The 17,899-nt window shown below is 46.3% G+C and overlaps 1 protein-coding gene across 1 annotated transcript in view; it reads left to right on the top strand.

Annotated features, from left to right (window-relative positions):
- Nucleotides 1-17,899, top strand: part of stxbp5l (syntaxin binding protein 5L) — a 598,592-nt gene that overhangs the window by 408,980 nt on the left and 171,713 nt on the right. Inside the window, exon 18 of the mRNA XM_041210884.1 lies at nucleotides 12,008-12,133. Within this exon, the coding sequence (XP_041066818.1) occupies nucleotides 12,008-12,133 (126 nt within the window). The remainder of the gene's footprint in view (nucleotides 1-12,007; nucleotides 12,134-17,899) is intronic.

The raw sequence follows: 17,899 nt of genomic DNA, 5'->3' as shown, positions 1-17,899 counted from the left end.
TTGGATATATACTGAAAGAAAAAATTACAAAGCTATGGGGAAAGAGCAGGGTATTGGAACTAATTGTTAACTCTTTCAGGGAGCTGACACAGGTACAATGGACCAAATGGCCTCTGTGCTTCTAAGGCTATTTAACTTGGGAGGCGGGGCTTTGAGGGCTTTGACAGATAATCACAAAGGAGATTTGGGCATGAGATGTGTGCATAGTTCTTGCTCAACATTCTGTGATCTTTTATGCTGCGTATTTGATATGTGCCCGGGTTACACAGGTCTCTTGATGCAATTATGTAGGAAATTCCAAACCTTTATGTGTTTGCTAACGGAACTATGTTTGTGGGATAGATTTAATTATTGAGTTACAAATAATATTGTCAGTTCCATGATTTAAATCACAGCATAAAAAATTCTGAATTTTGCAATACTTCCATAATAGAATCATAGAAATGGTGGTCCAAACTCTAATTATGATATCACTTCGGATTTATTTATTTGATTTTACCAATCTTCTACAGAAAGTTCTTTCATGTACAAAATCAAGTTCACTCGAGTATATTGAACAAAGACCCAGAATTTTCTGGAACAGGGCATTGAATGGCATGCACTGACTTGTTCCCTCCCCCTTCAGCTTGAAAAGCTTTGCTCTGTAAGTTGCTGGAAGTTGGAGGCCAATGGGGCATCTGGGACAATATGCACCACCAGTCCATCTCCTTATCTGCGCCTATCATTCCCAGAATATTTTACTGTTACTGCTAAGCTTGATTACCTGATTGTGGCTTCAGACCATAATGCTTACAACTAACATTAAAGTTGAACATTTCAGAATGAGCCCCACAGATGGAACAATTGAGAGTGAGTCCCAGGCCAAGTTATTGTGAGACTTTATGTTACACATACACAACTGAATTCAGGATTTCATGGAACTAAAACATTGGGCTTCAGCATTACATTGCTCTCAGTCTCAATGATGGAAGGACATACGGCTCTGAGAGCCAATGTAGTGAAGTTAGAAGCTCTGTACATGAATGCCTCTAGGATCAAAATTGTTGTAAGGCACCCTGTTCCTACACCTTTATGCATGAATTTAAATCTTGAGCTAGCAGCATCTGTCCCACATATAGGTCATAAAAGTGGCTGCACTTTGGAGCAGAAAAGATTATACTATTCTTTGCATTTAAATGGGTGCCGTGGGGCCCAGGTGAGGAACAGTATGTCAAGCACAGCAGAGGTTAGATAGAAGCTAAATTTACTTTTATGCAATCATAGTGCTGTCTTAACTCCAACCCCCAGAAGTTTGGAGCTTGCAAGATTGCCAGTTCAGTGCAAATTGTGATGAATTATGGATAGCTGGTTCTGTTATATTCATGACCAAAAATATCTAGGTTGAAATTGCTTCCAAAAAGAGGTTACAGTTTCTTGGGTTGTTGTAGATAAGGAAGACACAGGTATAAGTGATTGGCCAAAGAACCAGAGGCGACGGCAGAAGAAAGTTATATGCACCAGATGGTTAGGAATTGGAATACACTGCCTGATAAGTTGTTGGATACAGAGTCAATAGTAGCCTTCAAAAGGAAATTGAACAAATAATTGAAGGAGAAAAAAATTGTAGGAATATGGGGAAAGATTGGGTGAGTGGAACAAACTGGATTGCTCTTTGAAAGAGCCAGTACAGGCTTGATGGGCTGACTGGCCTCTTTCTGTGTTTGACTCTTCCAACTTCTCATTTGAATGCCTCCAATTAGATTTCCTCCCCTGCCACAGGATAGAAACAGCTCTTAATCAAAGTCACAAATGATATTCTATTTGACTGTGATGATAGTAAATTGTCCCTCCTTGTCCTTCTCTGCCTCTCTGCAGCCTTTTACAAGGTTAACCACATTATCTATCTGCAACACCTCTCTACTGTTGCCCAGCTGGAATGGTCTGCATTCACCTGATTCTTTTCTATTCACACATAGCCAGGCAATCACTTGCAATGGCTTCTCTTCCCACTCCTGCTTTGTGGCTTTTTGATGTCCGCCAAGGATTTATCTCTTCTCTTATCTATATGCTGCCCCTCAATGACGTCATGTGTAAACACATAAGTTGACAATACCCAGCTGTACCTCACCACCACCTCTCTCGACCTTTCCCACTGTGAATAAATTGTCAGAATGCTGTCTGACATCCAGACTTAAATGATCAGAAATCTCTTCCAACTAAATTTTGGAAAAACAGAAAACATTGTGTTTGGTTGCTGCTATGAACTCTGTTCTGTAGCCACTGACTCCATTCTTCTCTCTGGCAACTGCCTGAGGTTGAGCCAGATTGTTTGCACCCTCAGGTTCAGTTTTCCTAGAGCTGATTGGGCTGAAATGGAGGCGGGCAGTTAACAAAAAATGGCTGTGATGTCACACGTCTGTAAGTACCCCCTCCATTTCCACCCTCCCCAATCTTCCTGAGGGCATGGGAGAGCATGAGCCTTGTAACTGGCCCACACCTATTATCAAGACAATTAGGATCATTGACAGCTTATTAAAAGTCCATATCTTAAAACTTCCCCAATTTTCCCGGAGGGGGTTTGGCATTTAGCAGCTGTCTGTCTGACCAGCTGCATGGAGGTGAGGACAATGTCTGAGGAAAGCCATGGAGACAGGAGAGTTTAAAAAGGTAAGTGTAAATGCTTTTTATAGGATAAAGGGCTTAACCCTTTGAAGGTTAGAGAGTGTGCAGAAAAGATCCATGAGAATGGTTCCAGGGATGAGGAACGTAGATAGAGGGGAGAAGTTAGGACTGTTTCCCTTGGAGAAGAGAAGGTTGAGAGGAGATTTGATAAAGGTATTCAAAATCATGAGGGGCCTGGACAGAGTAGAAAGGGAAAAACTATTCCCGTTGATGGAAGTATCAAGAACAAGAGGACACAGATTTAAGGTAATTGACAAAAGAAGCAATGACAATATGAGGAAAAGCTTTTTCATTCAGCTAGTGATTAGGATCTGGAATACACTGCCTGAGGTGTAGTGGAGGCAGGTTCAATTGAGGCATTCAAGAGGGAACTGGATTATTATCTGAAAAGGAAAAATGTGCAGGACTACAGTGAGATGGTGAGGAAATGGCACTAGGTGAATTGCTCCTTCAAAGATCCAGCACAGAGAGGACAGACGAATGGCCTCCTTCTGTGCTGCAACCATTCTGTGATTCTATAAAGGTGGGGCAGCCCATCACAGGCCGGGGAGGTGCCAAAATTAAGGACTTTGCCAGTTCAGGGGGTCTTCACCCTCCTGCCATTGCCTAGCATTGTATGGGTATTAGAACGGCTGTTTGGACTTCACTTGAGCATCAGGAAGGCTGCGGATGGGACTGGTTGATGTACTCTCAGAAATCAGGGCTATTGGAGATGGGAAGCAGCAGCCTGCACAGGAAGGTCAGAGCCTCTGGCAGCAGGATATCAGAGGAGAGGGATAAAGGAGAAAGCACAAAGGAGAAGGTGACACTATGCTTAGCACAGGATCTATGGGTAAAGGCGAAAAAATCTGTAAAAGACTTAGAACCTGTGGCAACGGAAACCAAAAGTCTCTAGGCAGATTGACATAGACATCTGGGTGCCTGTCCGCCATCCCACAGGCAGCAGCACATAGATGCATCACCTAGGTGACAGATGCCCTCTCTACCAATGCCGGACAACACACCACATTCACAACTGATGGGACATCGCAGGCTCAGACGGCACTGGATCCAGTACGTGGACCAGTTGAATGGTGCCCTCCAACACCTTGCTGCAAGAGTCTCGGTCATTATAGTGACCTGCTGCACTACCCATAACATGGCCCTTCGGAGAGGTTTGGACCTTTACGACGGGCAGGCCTAGGAAGGGCTCATCAGAGGAGGAACAGGAGATAAGAGAGCAGGAGAAATTGGAGGCAGGGGGAGATGATGCTGAACAGAGAGTTGCCACTGCTGAATGACAAGGTGGCCTCCTCCTGTCACCCTCTGGGAAGAGGAGCTCCCCCCTCTCCCTCATGGGTGCCAAGCCTCTCCAGCTCTCCTGTGACATCTCACTACTCTGTGGTGCAACGACAGACTTTGGCATAAACCCTCTCCCTCAAGACAACCAACAGCCTCATTGATGGCTGCCTTGAGTGTTGGAAAGTGACCTCCGTTTCTGCCACCCACTGGCTTTAATTGGACAGGAAACCCATCTCCATATCAATTAAGGACTTACCCTGGGAAAATCCAAAACTCAATTAGTTTCCAACTGGAGTTGGATTTCTAACATAAAACATACCCAGCTCTTGTTTCCCATCTGCAAGGGGAAAATCCAGCCCCTGATGTCATATTCAACCCGAGGATGATCTGCTGACCACATATCTACACCATCACTAATACAGCCTATTTCCACTTCTATAACATCGGCTCACTCTACCTTGTTGCTGAATTCTTCGTCCATGCATTTGCTACCTCTAGACTTGACTATTCTACTGCATTCCTGGCTGACCTCATGGGCAGGATTTTACATTCCCTCGCCAACAGGTTTGTAGGTGGTGTTTGGCCACAAAACTTTTTGGACGGCCTTCCCAATTAACTCTCACCTGGCCCGACCTCTCTGCAATTTTACAGTGGGATGGGTGAGGCCTAGGCCAGCTCCAGCACCCGCCCTTGCCCCAGTTGAGGACCCTAAGTGGCCAATTAGTGACCACCTAAGGGCTTTTTGCTGCCCAGCCTCTATTTTCAGGCTGGCGGGAGGAGTTCAGAGGCTATCAAGGCGTTAGCAGGTCAGTCGGGTGCTTTCATCAGCAGGAAGGGATTCCACTCCATGAACATGCAGATAGTGTGTGACCACAGGATGCAGATTCTGCAAGTCTGTGCAAGGTACTCTGGCAGCTCCCATGACGCTTACATCCTGAGACATTCCCAGGTGTCGAGGCACTTCAGTGCTCCAGCCTGACTGGATAGATGGTTGCTGGGTGACAAGGGCTATCCATTGAAGAGATGGCTCATGATGCCTCTCCGCCACCCAAGGACAGAGGCAGAGCAGCGTTACAATACGATTCATGCCTCCACAAGGGCGGTGGTAGAGAGGACCATAGGTTTTCTCAAGATGCGCTTCTGATGCCTGGACTGTTCAGGGGGTGCACTACAATACTCCCCAGAGCAGTTATCACTGATAGCAGTTGCATGTTGCGCTCTCCACAATCTAGCACTGGCAAGGGGGGACCCACTGGAGGAAGAGGATCTTGACACAGCTGCACAGGCCACAGATGATGAGTCCAATAGTGAATCAGAAGAGGAGCCTGGTGAGGAGAACGTGAGGGCATGGAGCCAGACCTCAGTAACCTCCAGGGAGGCAGGGATGCTTTGATCCAACAGTCTTTCAGCTAGGCTACCAAAGATCTGCTTCAACTGCATGCCAAGGCTGCCACCTCCATCCCAGATGGCTGAAAGCACACTTTCATTTGAACACAAAGAACACTGAGTGCCTGTGCAATAAAGTTCAGAACCACTTACATACTGGTGTACCCTGGACCAATAAAATAAAAAAGGTGAAGCATGCTCAGTCCATAGCAACAAAAGCAAAATTTATCTTATTTTGACAATTCCAAACTCTTTCCCAGACCAGTGTAGATAAAATAAACATAAATGAACTCAAAATCACCCGTGTCCTGACCGTCTTGTGCTCATAGTGCCTTTAACTTGCACTTGTGAGTGCTACATCTAGGTGCTCCCCCCTCATTGGCACCAGCATTGGGGACAGCCTGCTGATCCTGCTGTCTTGTTGGCCTTGATGACCTTGGTGGTCCTTCTCTGTCCAGTGGAGCCTGTGCTGGCTCTGCCTGTGAGGGAGCAGCCAGTGCCACGGCTGGCATCTCCTCAGTCATCACAGCCTCATCAGATGCATCGGTCACTGGAGGATGGGCGAAGGAGCTGCTGCCGTCACCCAGAGCGCCCTGAGAGGAGCCTGCGAAATGACAAGCAGCTCGTGCGCCAACATGAGGTCACTCTGGACCTCCCTGCTCACCATTGATGGACATGCACCTAGCTGGGATACTGGTTGCCTCATCCATCTCCCACACTGACACTGACACTGCATGAGGGTTTGCAGGTCCGAGTGTAACCCTAGGAAACCCTGATTCAGTTCCTAGAGCTGCCTCTCCATGAGAGTCTCTCAATGGAGGAAGCAGTGCATTCGGCCATGATGGTCAACACAGTGCTGATGCTCCGCATGGACCCCTCCATAACAGAGCTCATGGCATGCATACTCTCATGGATCTCCCGCACATCTCACTAGACATCCAGCATCTGTCACCTGATGGACGACTCCAGAGGCTCATCACTAGCTTTTGACAGAGCAACATCCTGGTCCCCAGCGGTCCTCTGACCCCCAGTACTCTGGCAATTGTCTGCCTCTGCCTGCACCTCAAGCGAATGTGAGCTGTCCTCACCAATGTGCTAGCTGCCGATCCAATGCCCACTGAGGTGCTGGTATCTGCGTTGGTGTCTGGTTCAGTGTGCAGGTGTGATGCAGGTGCAACAGAAGTTCGCTGGTCCTCTGGTGTCAGGGGTTGCTCTTCAGGGTCCGCAGAGCGAACATCTGCTGGCATACCTAAGAGGGAGAATCTGGTGAGACCATGGAGACCTGCATCACGGCACCATCGTCTTTCAATGATCAATGGGGACTCCAGGTTTGAGGCTCACATCAATGAAGACACTACACTAGATTGGTTGCACAAATCGAAATTCTCACCTCTGTGCACTGCACTCTTACCTTCGCCTGGCACCCTCACCTCTCCACGCCCGGTTGCACGGTGGGGTGGGGGTGTGCCGGCTCTTGAGCTTCAGGGCGTCTTGCTCAAACCTGTTGAGCAGCAGGAGGTTGGGCTGCCCTCCGCCTGTACGTGCCCTCTTGCCTAATTGTGTCTTATCTTCTCCTGAAACAACAGAAGCACGTTGACTAGGCCACTCTCTACCTGTAGCACCTTGCAGCCTGACCAACCCCACCTGAGGAACACCTTGCAGGGCACATCCAAGTCATGGCCATCGAGCTGCAAGGCACTCAGCCCAAGCAGTCAGGGCTCACCTCACTTGCCCAGCTCCAGTTTCATTGACAGTTGGTACTCAGGTGCTAGCATCCCTGAAGTCCACGGGGGGACAGCCGGACCTTTACGCTTCTGCACACTGACCCATGCCAACAAGGTACTCACCCTTCTTGAGCGCTGCAAGTCATTGAAGCGTTTCCGGCACTGCACCCATGTGTGCTGCATCACGTCATGGCTGCACACCATTGCTGCCACCTCCTCCCATGCCCTCTTGTTAAGGTGTGGAGGCCTCCTCCACCCACTCCTGGGAACAAGGGTGTCCCTCCTGGCAGCCACCTCATCCAGGAGGACCGCGAGGCACTCGTCAGAAAAGCGAGGGGCCAAGTGCCCACCCGACCTGCCCTTCGGCCTGCCGTGTCCAGCTGCACTTAACTCCATTGGGAATGCTGAACACCCATCCTTCTGTAGCACCCTTCCAGGGGCTGCCGAGGCCATTGGACCCACCGGTCAACAGGTCCCCGCCGCTGCGCGGCCCTTCTCGGCCAGTGCAGAGCCGCATTTCACAGTGGGCGGGCCTTAATCAGCCCACCAGCATGAAATCACAGACAGGGCCCGATCGCAGACGGTGGACCATTTTCCGTCCACTCCCGGACCCGCCCGCCCATCAACCTCAAAATCCTGCCCTTGGAGTGTTAAAAGACTGCCAGGCAACCAGTATCGGTGACAATGTGTTTACTGTCGACTCCTCAGATGGTTGGGAGTGAAACTCCACTGTCTGAAAAATCCTGGCCCATATCTTACACCTCCATAAACTTAGGGTCATCCAAAAACTTGCTGCCCATATCCTAACTCGCAATCCATTCACTCAACATCCCTGTGTTTTTTTTTTAAATTATCCTTTCATGGAATATGAACAAGGTCAACTTTTGTTGGACATTCCTAATTGTCCATTCCACCATGAACCAGTGCAGTCTACCTGGTGTGAATACTCCCACAATGCTGCTAGGAAGTGGGTTTAGGAAGTGAAGGAATGGCGATATAGTTCCAAGTCTGGACCGTGCGTGACTTGGAGAGGAACTTGCAGGTGGTAGTGTTCCCATGCATCTGCTGCCCTTATGGTACAGGTCGCAGGTTTGGAAAGAGGTTAGGTGAGTTTCTGCAGTGCATCTTATATGTATACATACTGCTGCCATTGTGCATTGGTAGTGGAGGAAGTGAATGTTTAAGTTGGTGGACGGGGTGCCGATCAAGTGGACCACTTTGTCCTAGATGGTATTGAGCTTCTTGAGTGTTGTTGGAGCCACACTCATCCAGGCAGTTGGAGGGTATTCCATTACGTTCCTGACTTGTGCCTTGTAGATGGTGAACAGGCTTTGAGGAGTCAGGAGGTGAGTTACTCACCTCAGAATTTCCAGTCTCTAACCTGCTCTTGTAGCCACAGATTTATCTGGCTTGTTCAGTTCAGTTTCTGGTCAGTGGTGACCCCAGGATGTTGATAGTTGGGGATTTAGTGATGGTGACACCTTTGACTGTCAAGGAGAGATGGCTAGATTCTCTCTTGTTGGAGATGGCTAATGCCTGGCACTTGTGTGGCACAAGTGTTATTTGTCACTGATTTGCCCAAGCCTGAATGTTGTTCAGGTCTTGCTGCAGGTGAGCACAGTTTGCTTCAGTGTCTGAGGAGTTCCAAATGATACTGAACATTGTGCAATCATCAGCAAACATCCCCCACTTCTGACCTTATGATGGGGGGGAAGGTCATTGATGAAGCAGCTAACAATGGTTGGGCAGAGGACACTACCATCTGGAACTCCTGCATCAATGTCCTGGGACTGAAATGATTGGCCTCCAAAAACCGCAACCATCTTCCTTTATGCTAGGTATAACTCCAGCCAGTGGAGAAATTTCCTCCTGAAACACATTGAGTTCAATTTCGTAAGGGCTCATCATGCCACAGTCGGACAAATGCTGCCTTGATATTAAGGACAAGTCACTCTCACCTCCCCTCTTAAGTTCAGCTGTTTTGTCCATGTTTGGACCATGGTTGTAATGAGGTCAGGAGCCGAGTGGCCCTGGTGGAACCCAAACCAAGCATCAATGAGCAAGTTATTGCTGAGTAAGTGCCACTTAATAGCACTGCTGATGATACCTTACATCACTTTGCTGATGATCAAAAGGAGGCTGATGGGGCAGTAACTGGCTGGATTGGATTTCAATTCCATTCAATTCAATATTAATTTGTTGTCCATATGGAAATTCATTTTGGGTATCTTGCTTGTTCATTTAAAACAATTACAAACAAATTAATAATAACAATCAAAGAAAGAAAATTACCCTATCACAAGTCTAACTTTGCTTAAATGGATGTAAAGAACTGTTCTAGTACATTAACATAATCAGTCAATGAGACCCATTATCAGCGCATATCCTCATCCATTTATCAAACTCCTGTTAAAAGTTGTTATACAGAAAGACACAAACAAGTTCAAGAACCAATTTGTCCTGCATCTAAGAGATTGTAGCCTTTTCCCTGAACGCATCCAACAGTAACACTGAGACAATGAGGTGATTCTCACTACATAGTAACATAGGACTTAGGAGTAGGAGTAAGCCATTCAGCCATTCGAGCCTGCTCTGCTGTTCAATAAGATCGTAACTGACCTTGTTGTGGTCTTAACTCCACTTGGTCATCTTCCCCCATCCCCCCATAACTCTTGACTCCCTTGTCTAACAAAACTCTTTCTAACTTTACCTTGAAAAAATTCAATGACCCAGCTCCTCTGCTTTCTGTAGAAGAGAATTCCACATACTAACAACCCTTTGAGAGAATAAAAAATTCTCCTCATCTCTATCTGAAACGGTAGTCCTCTTATTCTTAAACTGTGTCCATGGTTCTAGTTTCTCCCACAAGTGGAAGCATCCTTGCAGTATCTACCCTATCAGATCCCCTCAGGATCTTTCTTATATGTTTCAACAGGATCATCTTGCATTCTTCTAAACTCCAATGGGTATAGGCCCAAACTGTTCAATCTTTCTTCATAAGATAAGCCTCTCATCCCAGGAATGAGCCTAGTGACCCTTCTCTGTACTGCTTCTAATGAAATGGTATCCTTTTTCACAATATTCCAGATGTGGTGTCACTAAGTTCCTGTACAGCTGCAGTAAAAATTCCCTACTATATAAAACTATATGTTCCATCCCCTTGCAATAAATGCCAACATTCCATTTGCATTCCAAATCACTATTCATAACACTCTACATTCATCAAGATTTTTCTTGATCAAGAAAGATCTCCTCATCAAATACCCTTCTTGCCTGGTTCAACAATCCCTGTACCCTTAAAGAGTCTACTTTCCTGAGACAAAAGTACCAGAAGAGACATCCAAAAAGATAGGACTGTCAATTATAGCCATAGAAAAGAGTTTCATAATTGTGGGATTTACTCAAAAGGATTTTAAGTTTCTGAAGCAATATAGTGGTGTATTTGTCCTGCTTTTTGTGAATAGGGCACACCTGGACAATTTTCCATATTGTTAGGTAGTTGCCAGTGTTTTAGCTGTACTGGAACAGCTTGGTTAGGGACACAGCTAGTTTTGGAGCAGAAGTCTTCAGTACTACTGTCAGAATGTTTCAGGACCCATAGCCTTTGTAGTATCCAGAGCCTTCATCTGTTTATTGATACTACATGGAGTGAATCAAATTGGCTGAAGATCTATGATGCTGGGGACCTCAGGAGGAGGCCAACCTACACTGCTGACCTACATTAGCTCCAGGTTAAGTAATGGTTTGATTTTCAAGCTCCCATCCTTGTTTTCAAATCCGTCTCTGAGCTTATTCCCTATATCTGTATCTTCTTCCAGCCTCACCAACCCTCCAAGGTATCTGTGCTTCTCCAATCCTGGTCTCTTGTGCATTTCTAGTTTTAATGACTCCACCATTGGTCTCTGCGCATTCAACTGCTGAGGCCTAGAGTACTGGAATTCCCTCTCTAAACCGTTCTACCTCCATACCTCTCATTCTGCCTGTAAAATACTCCTTAAAATCTATCTCTTAGACCAAGCTTGTAGTCATCTGCCCAAATTTTGTTTGATAACATTCCTCTGACACATCTTGAGACATTTTACAATGTTAAAGGTTCATTTGTAAATGCAAGATATTGTTATAAATTTTAAGAATGACAGAGGAGAAGGGTGAATTGGAATGTGTGGCTTAGATTCAAATCAGGTACAGAAAGAGAAATAAAGGGAAAGAAAGATTGAATTAATAGAAAAAAAGACAAATGAAAAGTAGGAAGAAAAACTTCAATTTTTTTTTAAATGACCCAGAAGAATTTACTACATGCAGGAATGAGACTCAACAGTTTAATTGTTCATTTTCTGAGCCTGAGAGGTTGATTGGCGTTGCACTAATAAATATTGCATTGTTAAAAGGGTACTTATGCTGTAAAGTACTAGCCATAACTCTGCAGTGAGTTTAATGTGCAAATCCAACAAGCTCTTAAAAATAACAGGGAAACTATAGATAAGGTGCAATTTTCGAGAGAGTAATGGCAGAGCAGCGTGGGTTGTTCAACTTCTGGTGATATGTAATTCACAGGGTATCTCTTCCTTGCCACAAGTTATTGTACCATTTATGTCTTCAAAATAGCAAGCGCCATTAAACTCACCATTATTTTCTCAGCAAATTCTGGGCCAAACAGTATAATGGAAATCAGGAAGATAGCAAGATTGCCTCAGTCTCTCATCTAAAGCAGGCAGTGTAGCTAATTGGGAAGAGCACTGGAAAAATAAAGATAGAAGAAAAATAATTGACAACAAAGTGTTCGGTTTAAATGTTGGAGGTTTTTACTCATATGTGATGTTGGTAATAAAATAATAATATAATTGCACTATTGTGTTTTCCATGTCTGTAATATGCTATTAATTTCAAAAACAATTCCAGTTTGAATTTATTTTATCCAGGATTCTTATCCTATAATCTTATTTTTTTCATTAAAGGGTGAAAACTCGTCCTGTCAAAATGACTCCTGGGTACCAGGCTGACCTTGTCATTCAGCTGGTCTGGATAGATGGAGAACCACCTCAACAAATCACAAGCCTAGCAGTGAGCTCTGCCTATGGCCTGTAAGTAACACAAGCGTGAAATAATTGTGCTATTGAATGAGTATAAACATTCACTAGCAGGAACCCAGATCTTCAGACAAGCTTTCAAACAAGTAGTTTTCATGTTCATGCACAATAAAAAAGAAAAGCCTAGGTGGTTGGATTAATATGTTAAATCTTTGTTTGTTCCATTCTTTTTCTTTAATGTTTTACAAATATACCAGTAATGTCAAGAATATATGAACAAATGCATATCTAAATGAAATTTGTGTCATCAGTTTTAGAGGCTCATACGGTACATTGAAATGTTTGTGTCAAGGGTGATATTTAAGAACATGGATTTATCAAATATTTACTAAATCCAGATGTTTGTGATTTAGGCTCTATACTTCAAATGCTTGCAGTATTTCGACTTTATTATATAATCATTTTGCATAATTTAAATTGACATACACCTTTGACATTGTATAGGGCACTGGTTGTATGGGTTCAGAAGAATTGGACAATTGGGGACACAGATCTTAGATATATTTTACACTCCTTCAGCCCATGATTTTTTTCGTCTGGCTGCATTTTGTGTACAGACTTATTGCATATGTGTCATACCATTGCCTTATTAAAAACAGAATGCATACAAAATTTTACATGAATACATTATGGGCAGAATTTTATGCCTGTCGTGGGGTTTTGTTTGGGCACGTTTGCGGGCGGGCAGGTTCCCGATTGGCACCCCATGTTGGGTCCCACCCCTGCACGCCGACCGGGAAATTCTGCCCCATGTAATTTTCTGGCTTTTGCACTGGAGTTGCATTTTTTTACTACAGCTTCAATTTTAAATGATTGCAAAGGAAACTCCAAGCTGTCAAGGTCTTAAAGAGAAAATAATTTGGATTTTCTCCAGAGACTTGAGCACATAATCAAGGCTGACCCTTAAGTGCAATACTGAGGGAGTGCGGCACTGTAGAGGGTGCAATCTTTTGGATGAGACGCTAAGCCATCTGTCCTCTCAAGTGGACGCTAAAGACATGATTTTGAAGAAGAGGATAGCAGTTCTCCGTACTGACCCTGCCAATATTTATCCCTCAACCTATATCATTAAAAGCCTAATTATCTGGTCATTATTACATTGCTGTTTGTCAATGCTCAATGTGTGGAATTTGGCTGCCAGATTTCCTACACTTCAAAGGTAAATAAATTGGATATAAAACACTTTGTGAGATCCTGAGATTGTGAAAGGCATTATATGAATACAATCTTTTTGTTCTGGCTCTGGTCTCCATATTATACAAAGGATATAGGGTGGAATCGTCCCAGATTTGCACTAAGTGCTGTAGCAGGCGGGAAAAAGAACATTTCACCCCTGGCTGCAATTTTCACCCTGTGTCGCCCCACTCCCACCTCATTAATCATGCCTTCCCAGGAAACATGCGTTTTGCTGGCAGGCGGGCTCCGATTCGCCTGCCATGCCATTGCCTTGCAGCTTCCTCACACCAGGTGCCATATTTAAAGTGCAGCCATGCGCACACCTCTCAGTGCTTCCAACCCAGGACTGTTGCAGAGAAGACATGGCCCCAAAAGGGAAGAAGGCTGCAGCCCCCCGATTCAGCCATGCATCCCTGGAACGTCTTTTGGATGCCATGCAGGCCCGTCTTCCCCCACGCTGAGTGAAGGCCAGCAAGCAAGCTGACAAATCCAGCATGGGAGGCGGTGGCGGCAGTGGTCAGCACCAATGCCCTGCAAAAGAGGACTGCCACCCAGTGCCAAAAGAGGATGAATGATCTCCTCCATTCCACCAGGGGAAGTCACTCTTCTCATCACTCTCAACTCACACAGTCACAACCCATCATATATCCACAGGGATCTCACTCACTGCCAATACAAGGGACATCACCATTCACCCTCTCACACACACCTCCAATCCTCATCCGTCCATGGGATCACTCTCTACCCACACATGCCAGGCATATATCATCTGACCTGCAGGCATTCTGCTTATATTCTCTCCTTCTGTATTCATACAGAACAACCTGGCACACAAAAAAAGGCGGATTGCTGGAGGCATGCCTGAAATCAAGGTCCTCATGGACATTGAAAATAGAGTCTTCCAGCTGGCTGGCAAAGATCTGGAACTTTCCTGTAATGACGGTGAGATTGGCGATGCTCAAACAAGTGAGGATCCAACAGTGCAACATCCATCAGATAACCATGCTGTGAGTGATATGTCCTGTTTCACAGGTCACTTCATGCACCAGTTATCTCACCTTGCTCTCGCAGGCACACCTGGGAAACAAACAAGAGAGTCCACAACCCAGGCCCTCAACTCAAGCCCTGAAGACACCTCAGAAGAGGAATCTGCTGAAACCCTCATTGAAGATCCATCACAACTCTCATCCACACCCTCCACCAGGGCAGAGAGAGACACCTTGGTGGGACCAAGTTTTAGAGTAGCTCACAATCTGGTGAGCATATTGCTCTGAATGATCCACAGCAGGCAGTGGCAGGGACTTCCCAGGTTTCCTGCGCTCGGAGGACTGCTGGACAACAGAAATCTGCTGAGTCCAAGTCAGGTGATGAGCCTCTGGACTTGGTCATACCTCAGTTGCTGGAGCATCAGGGAGGGATGTCCGTTGCACTCCTCGGATTGAAAGGCACGATGGAGGAGTCCGTCCACCTTCAGTCTGAGGTGATAGCGCCAGCATGCCAATGCACCAAGGTCAACACGGGCAGGTTGGTGGCCGCCATGGAGACCTTGGTCCAGGACATCAGTCCTGCATTGCTACATGGGCTGAACTCCATCACTGATGCCATAGTTGGCCTCCAACAGTGTCAACGTGAGAGGGGTGAGGGGCAGCTTAATCTCACTCCAGCTTCCCCTTCTCCTCAAGGAGTCAGCCAGGGGCCCTTGGAAACCCATAGGGAGGAGGATCAGCAGGTGCACACCCTGGGGCCGTCCACCCAGGTGACTCCGGGAGTGTCTGGCCCATCTGAATACCCTCTTACTGTGACCTCAGGAAATCCAGCTCCACAGCCCAAAGAGGGTGCCACTGCCACACAGCAGGGTCCTGAAAGCAGGCCGGGGCCCCTCCAGGTCTCAGACATCCAGAGGACACCCATCAAGATTAACACAGACATGGGATAGCAGTCAGCAGGTTGCCTCCACCTCCGCTGTGGATGTCGGGAGCACTAAGATGTAGCAGCAGGGTTAGGAAGGTTAAGAAGATGTTTTTGCACAGCCTGGGCATGGGTGTTAATCACTTATACATAACGTTCACTTTATTAATAAACTCCCAAGAGTGTCTCCTTGCCTATGGCTCCTTGTTCTGATGAGCAGTGTTCGTGTCACTCACATGTGAAACCTTGGTCACTGCACAAGATAAAGACAGGTGTCTCAGTCCAGGATCTCTCCTCTGTGCTTTGTGCAACCTTCCCAGCACACTGATGGTGCACCTTCATTGTCATTGGTCACATTAGTTGTGCCTGCACCTCGATGGGGCTTATCTTTGCTGCCAGAATGTCATGGGCTGGCGGCACAGAATTCCGTCATTCTCTCTGTGTGTTCCCAGAACCTTTAAGATGGCCCCCCATCTCATCAGCATCTGTGTCCAGTGATAGTGTGGTCCTGAAGGGTTCAGCTCATGAAGCATGCCATAGGACCAGGAGAAGTTAAAGTTTCCCCACTAGAATGGTTGCGCAATATGAAACTCTCACCTCTGTGCACTGCACCTTCATCTGGCACCCCCACATCTCCACGCCCGGTTGCTTGGGGAGTGTGCCAGCTCTCTAGCTCTAGGGCTTTCCACTTGAATCTGGTGAGCAGCAGGTTTGGCAGACCTCTGCCTGCTGTACATGACCTCTATGATTGGTTGTAGCTCATCTTCTCCTGAAAGGACAGAGGAGCATTGATTTGTCCATTCTTTACCTGCAGCACCATTGCAACCTAACCAACCCTAGGCGAGGAACACCTTACAGGGCACATCCAAATCACGGCCCTTGAGCCACATGGCACTAAGCCCAAGCAGCCAGGGCCCACCCCCTTGGCCTGCTCAGGCATCATTGACAGTTGGCACTCAGACTCTAGCACCCTGAGGCCTGTTGGGGGGGGGGAGGGGAAGCGAACAGCCACACCTTATCACTTCTGCACACTGATCCATGCCAACACAGTACTCAACCTTCCTGAGCGCAGCAGGTCATTGAACCTCTTCCAGCACTGCACCCATGTGTGCCACACCACGTCATAGCTGCTAACCTGTGCTGCAACCTCCTCCCATGCCCTCTTTGTGAGGTGCAGATGCCTCCTCCTCCTCCCATCTCTGGGGACATGGGTGGCCTCCTGGTGGCCACCTCCTCCAGGAGGACTGCAAGGCACTCTCTGAAAAGCAGGGGCCAAGTGCCCACCCAACGTGCTCTCCTATCTGGCATCTCCAGCCACACTCAACTCCATCACGTTAGGTAACGAGGGACAGAAGAGACGTCCTTCGGCGGCAGCCTTCAAGGGACTGCCTGTGCCATTTTAAAACTGGCTGCTGGTTGCCATTGGATCCGCCCTCCGACAAGCCCCCATCCACGCCCAGCTCTTCCCGAACAATGGGGAGCCGCATTTCATGCTGAGTGGACCTTAATTGGCCCGCCAACATGAAATTGCGGTCAGGAGCCTGTCACGGGCAGCGATTCATTTCCGAGCCAATCTCGGGCTTGCCAAACTGAAAATTCTGCCCCTATGAAAAGTTTTGATAGGGTAGATATAGAGGGCACAATTTTCCCAGATTTGCACTAAGTGCGGTAGCAGGCGGGTAAAATGGAGTCCTACCCACTGACGAAAATGGGGGGTTATCGTTCCAAGCCTGCCTCATTATTTACTCACACCAGCGAAACATGGAGACTATCGATATAAAATAGTCATCAAGAATTCCAATAGGGAATTCAGAGGAAACTTCTTTACCCAAAAAATTGTGACAATTTGGAATTCCCTACCACAGAGTGATTGCTGCAAATAGCCTAGATGCATTTAAGGGGAGGCTAGGCAAGCATATGAGGGAGAAGGGAATGGAGTTTACGTTGATAGATTTGTAAGAGGTAAGATTAGATGAGGATCAAGTCGAGCATAAATACCGGCATGGGCTAGTTGTGCCAATTGGCCTGTTTCTGTGCTGTAAACTCTATGTCATATGTATTATTTATAACTTTTCATGCAATGTTTTTATCAGAATTATTTTCAGGTTTAAATATGAATTTTTTTCATCTGAGTTTGTTTTACGGGGAGGAATTTTTATTAACTCATTATGGTAAGCTTAGATTTAAACTTCCCAAAAGAAAGACCATTATTTCCCATTAAGACATTGGAAAGCGGAATGTAAGTAAATCATTTACAGGACTACAGCAGGACAGAAGCAGATGGAAAAATGGAGCTCTTCCACTACCAACTTTCGCAGGAGCTCAGAAAGCCACAAGGCATCTAAGTAGAAGCTGCATTATCCAATGAGGACAGCAAATGATGGTAATGTCAATTATATGTTTGGTTTGGATATACCCAAAATATAGCATCTCATTGTTAAAATAATGCAACATGAGAAAAGGAAAACTTAGTCTACTGCATTCGTTGCTCTCAATGCGATCTCCTCTACGTTGGAGAGACCAAACGTAAACCGGGCGACCGCTTTGCAGAACACCTGCAGTCTGTCCGCAAGAAGACCCAAACCTCCCCGTCGCTTGCCATTTTAACACTCCACCCTGCTCTCTTGCCCACATGTCTGTCCTTGGTTTGCTGCATTGTTCCAGTGATGCCCAACG

The sequence above is a fragment of the Carcharodon carcharias genome, chromosome 18 (assembly GCF_017639515.1).
Source record: "Carcharodon carcharias isolate sCarCar2 chromosome 18, sCarCar2.pri, whole genome shotgun sequence".
NCBI lineage: Eukaryota > Metazoa > Chordata > Chondrichthyes > Lamniformes > Lamnidae > Carcharodon > Carcharodon carcharias.
Note: the sequence above shows the minus strand (reverse complement) of the source record. Positions and strands in the feature narration are given on the sequence as shown.